Source organism: Callorhinus ursinus, unplaced genomic scaffold (assembly GCF_003265705.2).
Source record: "Callorhinus ursinus isolate GAN/ISIS: 27379988/994484 unplaced genomic scaffold, GSC_fseal_2.0 scaffold97, whole genome shotgun sequence".
Taxonomy (NCBI): Eukaryota; Metazoa; Chordata; class Mammalia; order Carnivora; family Otariidae; genus Callorhinus; species Callorhinus ursinus.
The window spans coordinates 2,092,073-2,108,100 of record NW_027397159.1 but is presented as its reverse complement, the minus strand read 5'-3'; the positions used below and the strand labels follow the sequence as shown (position 1 = coordinate 2,108,100).

Here is a 16,028-nt window from a genome sequence, read left to right as displayed (position 1 = left end):
CTTCATTAAGGACTGAAACATGGTCAGTCTTTCACCCTAAGGAAGCCCTGTCTTTATTCAGAACTCTTCAGCTTCAGACACATCTAAGACAGTCTGAGAATGTTTTGAGTAGGAATGCTGCTGGAAAGATAAAGGGCTAATAAATCAGCTTAATGGGCAGATTGTATGGATTTTCCCAGGTCACGTTACTTTTCTATTTATGTTTCAAATTGCTTTTGAGCACCCTTCATGCAACTCATCATATAAAACAATGATTTTATACAAGCATTTACCGATTTCAAATAAATAGAGAACCAAAAGAAATCACCTTCCGCTGCATCTGGACTATTTGGAGATGGGATACAGAGGGCCGTTAATCTCTGGGCTATAGGACAAACAATCCGTCGGTCAAGCCTTCCCTCCCAGACAGCTGGAGCAAGACAAAGTGGTGGGGGGACTGTCCTCTTGAGCCCCTTCGACCCTGAAGATTCTAGTTCTTCTTTCTACTCCATTTGGTTAATCATAAATAATTACAGATAATGAGGACATCCAGCACCAAAGATAAGCCATAGTTGCTCTTCTCTGCCTGTTTTCCACCAATGATTTCTAATTTAGCATTTCCTGGTAAGAACACAGACTAACTAGATACTCTACCTCATTTTTGGAAAATCCCTCAAGGTTGCTTGGGGTGACCCAAGGAAATGACCTCATCACTCCCAGTTAGCTCCAGTTGTACCCGGCCCCCTGGGTTGGGGTGGGGCTGGGTAGCTGGGGACAGACACAGAAGGGGAGACACTGCCTGGAGTACTAGAGCCCCAAACACTCTGTTCCCCAAGTCAAAGTGACATTTGTTCCTCAGGTGCCCAGTAGTGACAGAAGAGTCACACTGAATCCCACTATAACGCACGTGAGTCCACAAAATAAAGTGCAGGAGAGTAAGGCTCAGACCAGCAGTCCTGCCCACCCTCGCCATTGATGACCCTGTGAGGCTGAGAGGAGAAAGGAGACTCTTTTCGTGTCCTCTGTCAGTCTCAGGTCCCAAAGGGCTCTTACTTTGTGGGCATCTGGTTGTGTGGGTGTGTTTCCAGTGTTCAAAGATACATACTTGGAAAACCAGACTCTGAATGCAGCCTTCTACTTCCTCTGGTCCCCTATTGGGGGGTGGCCATCCACTGTAGCGCTGGGGGCAAAGCTGACCAGGTGATCAATGATCAACGCTCTGCCTTTGTATGAATTAGAAAAGGCTACCACATGTGGCCTGCTCTGGCTAATGGATTAGAAGGGGCTCCCCCCTTCTGGACAGGTCACGCATAGAAATATCTGCTTGGGGCACATGCTTTGTGTGCAGACTGGGCTTTATGCAAAGAACAGGTTCTGCCTCCTACGGACCAGCCCCAGCAGGGCCTTGACCTGGGCTAAGAGCAGGCTGGACCTCAGCCCAGATGTCTGTCTGCACACAGCTGCCTTAAACCTGGCTCCGATGGACCGACTCACATGGGGCAGTGCAGGGGACTTCCAGTCATTTCCTCTATACGTGCTTTATGTCACATGACCTGTCTTCAGAACCAAGTCCCCAAGTAATACGGGGTCTGATGGGTCTAGTTCTGGTTCAGCAAAGATGCATGCATGTGCTCCCTCGGACACATAAGTGTTAAGGCAACACCTCTCCTGAATCCCCCCAAAAATCAGACACCACCTTCACAGGGCACAGAGGGTGAGGTGACCCGAAACGCTGTGCTGTGTGTGGGGCTGATGCTCCCCGTCCCCGAACCCTGGGATGTCCTGGGGGACAAGGGCTTGTGGGCACAGCTGCAAGAGAGAGAAACAGTGACACCTCTTTCCAGTGTTAATAAAATGGTAAAGTAGCAGGAAGGCAGGATTTGTTTGAGGCTTTCAGTAACAAATACAGATGACATCTTGGTCTCGGAGTGACAAATCTCTGAATCTTAGGCTATAAAATGCAAGAGATTGATATATTTTTTTTATTGTACAGGACCTATAATTTGTCCTTATGTCACTTGTATGAAAGGAATGAATCCCACTTTCTCAGTGAAAAATGGAAGTCTCAAAGGCTGCCACGGACAGAGACTTCCTGCACGCACCGCGGCCATGCCTGCTCCCAAGACCAGCAGCCCCAGTCATCGCTGGGGAGTCCCCTCTCCTCCGAGGCTTAGATGCGGCTGACCCCACCGCCGTGTCAGAGGTGGACTAGGACCCGGGCTGAAGGCCATCAGCATATTCTGCACCCCAAGCCAGAGGACTTAGCTCCTGGGAAACGCATGGATCAGTCTGGCCAGATGCGGGAGATGACAGAAAAGAGAAGCCCCTTGCCTTCTGCTGAGGATGGGAAGGGGACCCTGGAAGGAATGGCAGCCATGTCGGCACCACAAGAAGGAAGCTGAGTCAAACACAGAAACTCCTAGTGACACATGTGAGCACCTAGAGCAAACTGGTCTTGAAGCAGATTTTCTGTTGTTTCCATTGCGTGAGATTGCTTAATTCCCTTCTTGGCATAAGTCACTTTAGTTGTGTTTTCTGTCACGTAATGACAGGGTCCTAACAGCTGAGGGGTTCACTGTCAGAACCTGAGGGGAGGCAGGCTTTCACCTGGTCCTGACCTGCCCCTGCTGGTGTGGTGTCAGTGCAATGGCCAGCCAACGGATGTTTATGAGTGACTGTCGTTTTTTGGCAGATGATTTTATGTTAAAGAATCAGTGTGTTCACTTGGCAGAATGAAAACGGACCGAAGGGAAAGTAAGCATTAATCTTAAAAGCAGTGAAAATGTTGCAAAAAGCTGCCACATGCAGGCACTGTGCTAATGCCTCACACCCGTCACACTCTGTCTGCGAAGCCCCAGCCCCGCGGGGCATGGGTGGTACTATTTCCATCCATTTACAAAGGGGAATGCTGTGATTTGGAAAGAGTAAGACACAAAAAGTCACATATTGCAGGAGTCCATGTACATGGAAGACCCAGAAGAAACTCTGTAGAGACAGAAAGTGGATCAGTGGTGGCCACGGGCTGGGAGGGGGACACAGGGAGCCATAGCTAGTGGGTGCTGGATTTCCTTCCAGGGTGATGAGACTGTTTTAAAACCAGAGAGGTTGGCTGCACAATATGGTGTACAGAGTAAGTACCACTAGACTATATACCTTAAAACGGTTGAATTTATGTTACATGAATTTTACCTCAACAAGAGTGACTTCCCAAGTCCCATGGTTCATCGTGGCTGAGTGAAGATTTGAACCCAGGCTACCCGTCCCTCAGGCCCTGTCTCTGAACAACCACTCTGTACTGAGCAAGAAGGGGGCATCCTTGAGGCTCCCTGAGGCCCCATCAGAGTCTGGCTTGCAGGAGGCACCCGGTGAACATTTGTTGATCAAATGCATTAATGGACCTGGAATATCTGCTCCCAAAGTTGTCTGTAATCATCATGTGCACCTCGAAACCCCCTGATGACCAGCAAGATATTCATCCCAGTGTCTCTCTAAGTTGCCAGTTCCTTCATCTTAGGGAACAGATGTTCTAGAGAAATGGCCGTATTTATGAGGTTCATTAGCACAGCCACCTAAGGAGACTGCGGAGTGAGAAGTGCTAGTAAGGGAGGCAGATAGAAGGAGACTTGCCCTTCCAGAGATGGGCAGAGCTGGCCCGAGCCCTCCCCCACATGCCCACTGACCAATGGCAGCTGTGAAGTACATCGAGATCTCGTCCGGGGTCAGGGCCCGTTCCCAGATGATGAACTCATCAAAAGCTCCATCCTCATAATGCTTGGTCTGGTCCCGCTCAGACCCTATCACGAGGTTGACGCTGGGCTCCCCGTAGGCGTGAGACACTTTGCCACTTGGGTCAGAGGTGCTCAAGGTCCCATTGACGTAGACTTTCAAGCCTTCCTTGGATTTCCATGTAAACAGGACATGAGTCCAGTAGGGACCTAAAAAGAGCAAAGATCACTATTCTGCTGATGTGGGAAGAGCTCCCCATGCATGTGTCTCCCAGTTGTTAAGTACATCCCTCCTGAGAGGATTAGTCACTGTTAACCTTGATGAGTCCTCATATGGATCATAATGTAGACTCCCCTTTCTCAGTCCTTTGAAGCACAGGGAAGAAATTACCTCATCCCCAAAATTCCAGAAGCAGTCCAAAGAGACCCTTTGTTATTTTAAATTAAAATGAAATAATAGCTAATGGCCATAAGTTGTTCAAAAAAAATTTTTTTTAGTCCTGCCTAGGGCCATCACAGTGCAGGTCAATAAAACCTATCTGATAATAAAACTTATCTGAGGGCCTGATTCAGCCCACAGTTGTTGGTATCCATCTCTGCTCTGACATAGTATGTGTGATATTAACCAACATGGTGGTACGATGGTAGGGCCACCCTCCTGGCTCATTCTCTCTGGCATGAGAACCAGAGTCACCAATAAGCAGAATGTTCGTCAGACTGACGGCAGCTTGCCCCACAAAGGGCCTCACTTTGTTTTGCAAGTGTTGTGTTAAGACATCTCATGGGCTTGTTTCTGGAAGGAACAGGGCAGCCCTTTAAAGGACATGTATCACCTTGAGCCAGGCATCATCTTAAATCACCCAGCAATTAGCTACTGGGACACCACCAAAATAAAAGCTTCTGCACAACAAAGGAAACATTCAACAAAACCAAAGGCAGTCTATGGAATGGGAGAAGATATTCGCAAATGACATATCAGATAAAGGGTTAGTATCCAAAGTATGTAAAGAACTGATACACTCAACACCCAAAACAACCCAATTTAAAAAAATGGGCAGAAGATATGAACAGACATTTCTCCAAAGAAGACATCCAGATGGCCAACAGACACATGAGAAGATGCTCAACATCACCCATCGTCGGTGAAATGCAAATCAAAACCACCTCACACTGGTCAGAATGGTTAAAATTAATAAGTCAGGAAATAACAGATGTTGGCGTGGATGTGTAGAAAAGAGAACCCTCCTACACTGTTGGTGGGAATGCAAACTGGTGCAGCCACTCTGGAGAACGGTATGGAGGTTCCACAAAAAGTTAAAAATAGAGCTACCCTACGATCTAGCAATTGCACTACTAGGTATTTACCCAAAGAGCACAAAGATATGAATTCAAAGGGATACAGCACCCCTGTTTATAGCAGCATTATCTACAATAGCTTAATTAGAGAAGCAGCCCAAGTGTCCATGGACTGATGAATCCATAAAGAAGATGTGGTATATATACAATGGAATATTACTCAGCCATAAAAAATGAAATCTTGCCCCTTGCAATGACATGGATGGAGCTGGAGAATATAATGCTAAGTGAAATAAGTCAGAGAAAGACAACTACTATATGATCTCACTCATGTGGAATTTATGAAACAAAACAAAAAGACAAACCAAGAAGAACAAATTAGTGGTTACCAGAGGGGAAGGGGTTGAGAGCTGGGTGAAATAGGTGATAGGGATTAAAGACTACACTTACCATGATGAAAAACAAAATAATTTTTTAAAAAGATAAAGTTCTATAAATCAACCAATCACCCAGCAATTACCCAGGACCTTTCTTGCTCAGGATTGTGCAGCTTTTCTAATTTTGAGTCTTTGGAAAGCACTTGGGTCCTAAATGGGTCCAAAGTATTATTGTCTTTGCACTTAAAGCAAGAATAACAGATTTCTTCAATGAACAAAGAATGTATTGCCAGGCAGAAATGTTTACAATTCTCCCCATTTCCCTGGGTGGAAAAAGAGAGTTCAGTAGGACTTTACCTTAAAATATGAGGTAAAGAAGAATAGAATAGAAAATAGAAGAAACCTACTAGGTGCCCCATAGAGTGTCAGCCCCCGAGGAGCACAGAGATAAGACTCTTACAGAAGAACCTGACCTTGGGTAGAACAGGATAAACACCATGAACAAGGTACAGGCAGTTCTGTATGGGGGGAGGGAGGAAGAGATTCTTCCTGGCCTGGGATCAGAGAAAGCAAATAGGCAAGATTCTCCCAGACCTCTTGCAGAGGCGAGGTGGATATTCAGGCTTGGTGTGAGTAAGGCTCCCAGCTCACACAGGCAGCATGGTACAGGGAAGGGTTTGACCCAGCCTGTTTGGCTCTAGAGTTGTCTGTGTCTTTTAACAACTGAGACACACAGCCTCGTCTTTAGATGGGTCAGAAAATGAATTGTCCTTAAATATCTCAAAAATATCTTCTCCTACTGGAGGACTTCATTCTGCCCCCTTCCCCCTCCGTGCTTCCCTCCTAGTCCCCGGCCTGGACTGGGCTCCCCGCTCAGCATCACCCCAACTCTTCTCTCCCTTGTCCAGTTTCCGCTTCGGACCCTCTGCTCCCCCAGCTTCCTGCCCCGGGCCTCTGACTCGTGCCCAGTGCATGACCTGATCTCACGCCACAGGGAAAGCAGGAATCTCCAGAGCCATGCAGGCCCTACAACACCTACCTGCAAACTCTCCAACATCTACACAGTCCAGTGTTGCCCCCCACTTGTCCCAGAGCACCCCTCCCCACAGCTCCAAGTCCTCTCCTCCAGACCACCCTTCCTCCCCTGGTCTTCAGCCTCTGTTCCAGAAAATGTTCACATCCTATTCTCAATATTGCCAAGTCTATACCACTGGGGGGTGGGGCATGGGAAGGAGGCGGGGCAGGAGAAGAAGTAAGAGGCAGCCGGGGAGAGGAGGGGGACAACGAGGGGAGGAGGGGAGGGCAGGGGAGGGGAGGGAGGGAGAAGTAGAAACAGTGGCCACCATGCCAAGCACCTGGCGCGCACTACTGAATTTCATGCCCCAGACCGTGTGCAGGGCACGTCCCATTGGCGCCTTCCCTCTAGGACACGGAAGCCGAGGCCACGTGTCAGGCTACCCGAGGCAGGCTCTCAGCGGGGGTGGAGGAAGTGCAGGCCCTCTCCGGCAGGGCTCCCCGGGAAGCCCAGAGCGCAGAGGCCCGGCCGGGCCCTTACCTGGCGGACTGAAGGTGGCCTCCCAGGTCATGGCGTTCTCCCGCGTGTAGAGCTCCACCGAGCCCTTGCCGCCGCTGGAGCAGACTCTGAAGCCGTCGGAAATGACCTGCCCCCCGTAAGCAAAAGGGGTCGGTCTGGACTGCTCGCCTCGTGTCTTCCAGAAGAAGGAAAACGTGACCCCTGAGGAAGGAAGGCGACAGGGTGAAGACTGACGGACAGCAGAAGGGACCCCCACAGAAGCAGGTGGTTCTCTCCACTCCTTACTTTTCACGTGAAAAGCCATTTTTTTCTCATTCTAGAGACAACTCATGTTCAATTCAGAAAACACAGGCAATAACAATAGGCCATATTTATCAAAAGCTCAGAGTACTGGACCCTTTCCCAAGAGTTCTGAGCGAATTACCTCCTCAACATCAGGAAAACCAGGTTATCATCCCCATTAAATGAAGACCCTGAGGCCAGTTTGCCTGAGGTCCCCGGACCGGCATCAAGCCCCCACCCAAGCTCAACCCTTGCGGCCCCGGAGCCCGCAAATACCAATGACCTACACCATCCTGTTCTTGCTCCTGCTTTTCGTCCAGAAGCGTCTTTATGGTAACTCCTCCTAAAACCTTCCCTGCCAGCCTGTTTTACGAAGAAGGGAACCAGCTCCTGCATACTGGCTTATAAACCACATCTTAAAAACACTTCCTGCATCTTGAACTTCCTCTGATGGCCATAAATACTCATGGTGTGTCTGCATGGCACTATATTCTAAATTAGGACGGCACGGTTTCGTTCTACTTCTTACTCCCCAGACAAAAGTGGAAGCTAAATCTTCTGGCAAAAGTCATATTCTATCCTTTAGGCTAAGTTCCTAGTGGGGAATTCCCAAAGGGGAAGCCCACTTTTAAGGGTCTGGACCTTTAGGATAGTAATTTCCAGCAGAGGCACAGAGGGGGGCCCAGGGGGCCCTGCAGCTAGACTCCAAGACACCCCGTACTGCACCACGTGGACTGAGGGGCCTTTGCCCAGATGCTTCCGAGCCAGCTCCGTGCGTGCTGCGTCTCAGCAGAGAGCAGGTCCAGCTCTTGGCGGGGAAGACCCCGTCCTGCAGCCCCCTTGCAGGCCTGGGCGCCGGGCTCCTCGGGGAGGGGACGTGGGGGCCGGAGCTGGCCGGAGGCTCAGCTGCATGTTAGGCTGCCCACCACTGCCTTCCAGAGCGCGGACCGCCTCTACCTGTGGGGCTGACTCCAGTGAGATTTACCCTTTCCCTGCTCATGAGTAAACTCTGTGCACGCATGTGTGTGCATGTGTGCGCGCGCCCACGTGAGAGACAGAGACAGGCAGCGTGCACGTACAGGGGTAAGTGCCGAGCTGGCGACCCGCGTGGACTTCGTGTGGGAGCTGGCAACCATCCTGGCTGCCCCAGCCCTCCCAGTCTGGCCCGGCGGGGAGAGGTCAGTGCCCAGAGTTGATCAAAACAGGCCCGTGGCTCGGGGTGGGAGGGCAGGGGTGGAGGGCCATTTGCCCCGGGCCTTCTTTATACACCTGGCACCACACTTAGACTTTGGGCCTTATCTTCACATGAGATTACGGACCCAGCCTGCGTCACTGAATCAGCAGACATTTGCCATCACATATGAACTTGCATCCTGTCATCAACCACCTTGACGGTAACGCCTTATGGACTGACACGTTTGTTACAAATTGTTCGAATGTCTTGTGACGATCAGACTACATTACGCTTTTGTGGGCTCCAAGCCCTAATTTGGTTCATGAGAAGCATGTAGAAAAGCATAATTTTATAATCCTGGTTTGGAATCTCTCCATTTTTTTTTAATCTAAGAGGAACCTCAAAATAATGGCAGGGGCCTGGAACTTTCTGAATCTCTGAGAAGCTAGAGTAGAACTCCACCTCATAGGAGTGTGTCCTTAGGGCTCCTGAGGAAAGCAAAGAGCCCCCAAGTGCCCCGAAGGACGGGACTGGGGATGGAAGGCTGCTCAGAGGTCGTGGTGGTCCCAGGGCCCTCCCGGAGCCCGCTCCGTGCTCAGGGCCCAGCCACTCCCGCCCGCCTGGCGGCCTAGGACCAGAGTCCAGCACAAACCGCCGCCCTCCCGCCGAGCCTCCTGCGGAACCTCCCCGCTCTCAGAAACGACCCGTTTCACCAGGAAGCAAACACATGCATTGTGAAATTTTTGTTATGAAATGAATTCCCAGAGGATTCATGGAAGTTAATTTTTTCCAAACACTTTGCTGCATTTAGAAATTCCTTTTATTCAATCCCTCTTGGCCAAACGTCTTTCTGTCCAGGAAGAAAAAGAAAAAGAAGGCAGTCGGTTTGGCGTTAGGTGAGGTGGACGCGAGGCAGACGATGCTGCCTGTGGGGCGAGCACTTCGTTTTCATCCGTGTAACCTGCACAATAACCGCTCCTATCTGCGGAACAGCTGTAGCTCTAAACATCCATTCACGTCTTCCCAGAGTCTTAGGAGCTCACAGGGAGCCGGTCACGCCTGCGTCCCCGACGAGCGCGGCTGCAGGGCACGGGTCATCAGCACAGGGGAGAAACAAGCGGGAGGGAAAAGAAGGGACTCTGATGATTGACAAGTCGATTCCCCACTTCTTTCTTCGGATGAGCATTAAATCCGAGTCTACCCAGAAAGATAAAATGAGGAGAGGTCTTCCTCAACAAGACCCAGAAAAAGAAAAGGAAAACATCATCTAGATGCCACAAGGAGAGACAGATGCAATCGAGCGCAGAAATACAAAATTCTGCAAGGTGAATAATGCACCGTAACAACATCAGAGGGCAACCGGCCAACCAGGAAGAAAAAACTACGTGTGATACATTTAACAGTCCAGAAATTCCATGTCCTTACTATGTAAGAACACTTGATAAAGAAAAGCACCATCACGAGCATTTAACAGGAGCTTCCCAGGAGCAAGGAAGACTGTTCTAAGACCCTTCCAACAACGCTGTGAAGCGGGCGTGATCGGTGTCCCCATTTTACAGGTGGGAAAACTGAGGCACAGAGAGGCCATGCGGCGGGCGGCAGGCAGCATCGGGACTGGGCAGGGTGGCTGCAGAGCCTGCACGGTAACCACGGCGCTGTCCCACTCTCCCCAGAGACCGCGCGTGCTCTGGAGAGCGCACGCTCGCTGGATGGAACTACAGGGATCCTCGGAATTGCAGCAAGAAAAGGATGCACAGCAGAGCCCCGGGCCCAGTGAGGAGGGCCTGGTGGACACGCTGTCCTCTCCGTGTCTCTGTGGAGGGTGGGAGGGCAACTGGCAGGGGTGGGGCGGGGGTCTTCCCAGCCAGAGGAGCAGCCCTTCCCGGCCCCGGGGCCCAGTGCTGTGTCCCGCACACCTGTGGTTCAAAGCGGACCCAAGCAGCTGCAAGTGGAAAGATGACAGCCACCTGTAGGCCTCGTGGCCAGCGTGGCGTCCAGGTGCCCTCCCCCAGGAATAGCACCACTGTGTCCCCTGGGAGAGCCGAGCCCCCCGGCCTCCCCGTTTCCTCCAGCCTGGGTGCGGCCGACCACGCAGCCCGGGCCAGCTCCCTCGGAGCTGCCGCCGCGGGGCCCAGAATCAGGACCAACCCTGCTCTCACCCCTGGGGTGCCTTCCCCAGAGGAGTCTGAGCACAGAGAGATGCATGTTTCTGCCGGGAGTGTTTGAGCACCTGCACCAGCCTGATGCAAACAGTGTTTCAAAGGGGCCACGATGCCTCCCATCCCATCTGCTTCCGTGCCACATGACCCCGCCACTCTCCACCAACCCTCAGGGCCAAGTTCCCCACCTGGCCTGGGCCTGACTTGACCCAGGGGGGACAGCAGAAGTGACCCTGGCCCAGCCCCAGCTGCCACCCCTGTCTCGCAGCTTCTGCTGCCTCTTGTTGCTCTGAGCCGACACGGAAGTCCGGGCCACACAGGCGAGCCCAGAGGGGCCAGAGCGAGAGGGAGGGAGGCTTCGGCGACCCTGGGCCTGGCCACTCTCTGACTGCAGCTGCTCGAGGCCCCGAGCCCAGCCAGCCCACAGAACTGGGAAAAGTGACACCAGCTGGTGTTTTGCGTTGCACAGCATAGCTAACCAAACCCAGTCTTGCCTGAAGCCATTCATTCCATGAGCCAGTAAACTCCCCCTTTTGCTTAAGCCTAATTGAGTTGAGTTTCTATTGCTTACGATGACTCTCGACTGACACTGACCTGGGGGACCCCACAAGGACGTGCACATGGCTCCCTCCTTCCTTCCTGACTAGCACACTGGGTTGAGGGTTCGGGGAGGATACCAGAGCGGCCGCTGCAGGGGAGGGGGCACAAGCAGACCCTCCATTCTCTCCCGCTTACAAAGGTACTTGGGTCCAGCCGGAGGTGGCCGCCGCCCAAGTGAGACCACAACACGAGGGACAGCCGTCTGTCCATACACTGGAGGCCCTGGCAGCCTGCTGAGAGCAAGTCTGCACGACAGTGAGCCAGAAGGGCAGGCTCAGGAATGTTCTGGAGTGGGAAACAGGGCATCCAAGTCCAGTAGCACCAGCATCACCTTAGCGCCAAGCTCAGGTCTCGGAGAAGACCCGTCCCGGGGCTGCCACAGAACACACGGACTGGGGGCGTCAACAGTTCTGGAAGCCGGAGTCCCTGGGGAGGCCCCTCTTCCTGGCTGTGCCCTCACCTGGCCCCTGGCGTGCGCGCAGGCGTTAGTCCCACCTGGGGCCCACCCCCAGTGCCATCCTGTTACAGAGAAGCTTCACCCCATGAAAGCAGAGGGACACAAACGTTCGGTCCATAGCAGTACCTTCACTGCTTCCTTCCTTCATTCATCCCGCAGATGTTTATGGGTGGCTGAGCAAGGGGCTGCAGACAGACAGGTGCACAGACCCACAGGGTCCCTGGGCGGCTGGTACTCACCGCCGAGCAGGGCTGGGGACAGACAGACATGGAACACGGTCACACGGGGGTCTCTGCCGTGCCCCCTGGATTCAGTGTCAAGAAGGGACACAGGGGCCATCCGACCTGAAGACCTGGAGCGGCTTCCTGGATGGAACCGAGATCTGAATGAAGAGGCGTTCTCCAACAAGGGAGGGACCGTGGAGCACTGAAGGAACCCCACTAATGTGCGTTTCTGGCAGCACGTGGTGGGGGACGGGAAAGAGAAGCAGAGAATGAGGAGCGGAGCGCGGGGGCCTCCGACTGTGAGGAGGTGCGGAGGGAAGGCCGAGGCTGTGCCCCGGCCCGGGTCCCCAGTGCCGCTGCAACAAATTACCACCCAACTGACCGGCTCCTAACAACACACACTGACTCTCGTCCAGTTCTGGAGGCGAGAGTCTCACGGGGCTACACTCAAGGTGTTGGCAGGGCCGCCTTCCTTCCCTCAAGAAGTCCCAGGGGAGAACGTGTTCTTTCCCTTTTCCGCTTCTGGAGGCGCCTACATCCCTTGGCTCAAGTCCCTTGCTCCCCATTCAAGCCACCTGCACATGTCTCTCTTGGACTCTGCCCTTCTGCGCCCTTGGAGGATGCCTGTGATCAACCTGCGCCCACACACGATGCGGGACCCACAAGGCCCCTCGTTAATCACACCAGCAAAATGGGTGAAGGGAACACGGGAACTGTTCCATTTGACAGCGCATCCCAGGCTGGCAAGCTGCGCGTTCTCCTGGTTTTGGGGGAAGAGAGCCTTCCTAGAACTGGGGCCCTGGTTCCTTCATTTGTCACTGAATGGAGGCTGTCTTGGGGCCTCCCAACTAGTGGGTTCTCAGTGGGTTTTCCCACAGTGCGGCCACTGGGCAGGAGAGGATCCGGGCGTGCAAGGCTCCGACAGGGTAACACCTGCCAAGGGCTTCCATGGAGTACAGGCTGGGGGCAGAGTGAGGCTGGCGAGTGTGGGCTTTCTGGATCCCCAAGGAACGCTCCAGACACCAGGGGATGGTCGACCAGCAAGCTTGCCACCTCCGGTCCCAAACCCTGATCTCCTAAGACACTAAAATGTAATCTCTGTCCCCACGTTTCAGCTTAGTGCTGCTGAAAATGACATTTTCTACCTCCGTATTTTTAAGAGTAATTCCACACCCTAGGTTCCCGGACACCTGCTCCAAGAGGATTTTAGCACGGAGACACGCCCTGACACGACACGAATCACAGCACGAGAGGCCACCTCCTCCTCAGTTGTCTGCTCTTCTGACAGCAGCGAGGAGAAAATCCATCCGCTTGGGAGTCACGCTCACTAATCCCCACTCAGCAAAGAAATGCCACGTCTCAAATGTGGAGCCCTCGGTGGGCACTGATCCCCAAGCAGAGGTCAGTAACACACGTGTCGCCCACTTACGGGAATTATTACGGGTTTTCAATTCGTGGGAGGGACGTGGTTTCTTTTTCAATTACATCCAAGTGGGTGAAATTTAAAGAAAAACTCTAAGTACGATAATAGTTCAGGTGGTACACGCATATCGGTAAAAATTATAAAAGTGGTTCAAAAGTGAGTAAAACTTAAGAATCACTGATCTTAAAAAACATTCCACCACGACTGGAAATGTAGATAATTGCATCATTCAACCCAGACCAGTTAAAGTAAGGGATTCTGTCCTGGATGGTTCTCTGGTGTAGACACCTTCCCAACTTGCTGCAGCGCAGGCTCGATCGTCTGCATCGGGTAAGCTGAGTTCAAGGCACTTGCGTGCCCCCTTTCTGCCCACATCAGGACTGTGGCAATAGAATCATGTCTGTGCACAATTCCTTGGTACGATTTTCAAGCGATCTATGTTGGCCATTCTCAAGACTGTGGAGACCCACTCGCCAAAAAGCACAAGAGAATGGCTCATAAGACTTACTTATTCATCCTCAGAAACATGGAACAACTCAGGAGGAAAGAATATGGCTATGTATGGTTGTCCATGAACACAAGAGGTCTTCCTCCTAAGGTGGGAAGTGAACAGGTATCAACTCCGTGGCCCAGAGTAGTGTCTTCCCTCACAGCATCTGACTTTGACTCGGCACCAAGAGGCCGGGAGGATAGTGAAGCTTCAATACTATATCCTATTTTTTTTTTCCAGGTCCGTAATTAGAAGACGAGAAGTAACAGCTAAAGCAAGTGAGAGAGATGACAGCACTGGGAGCAAAACATGGAGAGAAGAAGAGCCGAAGGTCATAGTGGTGGAGAATCTGGACCACCGACACTGGGTGATGGATGAGGATTTCCATCCTCAGGCATATCTGAGCTTGAAATGGTAGGAGAATGGGCAAATGCAGTGACAGACACAGCGGAGACACAGTCGGGACAGTGTCTCTCGGACTCCACTGTGCACGACAGAGCCTGTAAACTCTAAAGCCCGTCCGGCCCAGAGGACAGCATCCATGAGCAGGAAATCCAGGTGGCTTCACAAAGGACACTCAGGCTGCATGCTTTCAACATGCAGCACACGCCGAGCAAGCCTTTTCCAGGTCAAATACTCACTTCTGCTGCCGCACCAACAAGAGGCTCTCTCTCACTTCTTCTCGACACACCTGGTGCGGTGGGAGTCGCTTCTGCTCCCAATCACTGCCGCTTTCGGAGAGTGACAGCACGCGCTGTGGTGGCACGTGCCAACCAGCCCGGGAGGCAGCAGAGAGTGCTGGGGACCCACGTCAGGACAGTATGACCTATCCCTGGGGCACCCCTCAACACCAACCACCTGCCACCCGGTGCGTGGGAGTACTGCTGGATTTTCTAATTTTTTTTTTCTAATTTTTTTCAAGAGAAGTCAAAAGTATAGTTTTTTTTTTTTAACTGAAATGTCTCATATAGGAGTTGGATATTAATTTAAAAAAATTTAAAGCACCGTGGGAGGCTGTTCCTGCAAATTTCCTGAGCTGGGATATTTGGCTAAAAACAGTTTAGAAAGCTCATTAAAATATAAAAACCACCAAGAGGACCCACCTACTGCTACCAAATAAAATACATTTGTGGGATGGTCAGCTGTGTCCAATTTAGGGACAGGGTCCATGAGAATCACCTGGAGGTCCCGCCATAAAACATGGGCTCCCGGGCCTCGTCCACGGAGATTTGGAGTCAGTAGGTCCTGGACTGGAGCCCGAGAACTTCGACTCTCAACCATCTCTGCAAGTGACCCTGCTGCTCGTGGTTGATAAAGGACACTCAGACTCACTGCCCTAAATCAGTGTGCAGCTCTGGCAGCTCTCACGAGCCTCTGCGCCTCAGTTTCCCCATCTGTAACGTGAGTGTACGGGTGAATACTCCCCAGAGGGCCATCCACTCCACATGCTCCGACACCCCCATAACCCCAGACCGTCCCAGGAAGATGGCGGCTGGATCCATGCCCGGCCTGCATCCGCCAGATGCCTCTGGAAATTTCTTTCCTGAAACTCCATCCTGCAACTAGCTGAGCATTTTGCTGGCAGCCTCTTGGATTTAGTAACCTCATGCAAAGGGGGAGAAGTCACCTCAAGGCTGGGAAGGAATTGCAGGTGCTGCTACGGGGCTTTGGTGGCTGTCCCGGTGTTTACAAGAGGAGGAAGTTCTGTGCGGGAGCAGAAAACACGGGCCCCTGGCCGGGGAGCAGAGCTAAGCGGATGAGTACAACAGCAAGACCGCCTTCTCTGAGAGCAGCCGACGTGATTTAGAGTTGGACTGGCGTCAGACGTAATGGGTGGAAGTCACTCCAGGTGGAAGTGGTCCAAGGTCAGAGACAACTTCCAAAGGTCGGAGGAGAATGAAGACAGAACGAAGCTCTGCTTTTGGAGCGGCGAGCGGCCCGTCAAACATGACAGAGAAGCGTCTGAAGGGATTGGAGCATCCGAAAGCCTGACTAGACGCATCTGCTCAGTGACACGTAGGAAGCATCTATGATGATGGTTTTCATCCCCCCAATACAGCGGTGACCAAGACAGACGCAGTCCCCGGCCTCACAGAGCTGCCCCCGCGCAGGGAAGACGGATGACGAACAGGCCATCACCCGCCATGCACGAGCTGGAGAGGAACGTGCAGTGAGCCACGGGAGCGCAGACAGAGGGGCTCACCTGTCTGGAAGGAACACCTGAGCTGAGCCCTCAAGGTCTACATGTGGGTGAAACCAGGTGCTAGAACATTCCAGGAAGGATCCCTCCCTGCACCGAGTTTCCCCA

The 16,028-nt window shown here is 52.2% G+C and overlaps 1 protein-coding gene across 4 annotated transcripts in view; it reads right to left on the bottom strand.

Moving 5' to 3' along the window:
• ADGRD1 (adhesion G protein-coupled receptor D1) overlaps positions 1-16,028 on the bottom strand; it is a 126,751-nt gene that overhangs the window by 93,065 nt on the left and 17,658 nt on the right. For all 4 annotated transcript variants that reach the window (XM_073888842.1, XM_073888843.1, XM_073888841.1 and 1 more), the window contains 2 exons: positions 6,933-7,112; positions 3,660-3,914 (listed from right to left, as the gene is read on the bottom strand). In XM_073888842.1, the coding sequence (XP_073744943.1) occupies positions 3,660-3,914; positions 6,933-7,112 (435 nt within the window). The remainder of the gene's footprint in view (positions 1-3,659; positions 3,915-6,932; positions 7,113-16,028) is intronic.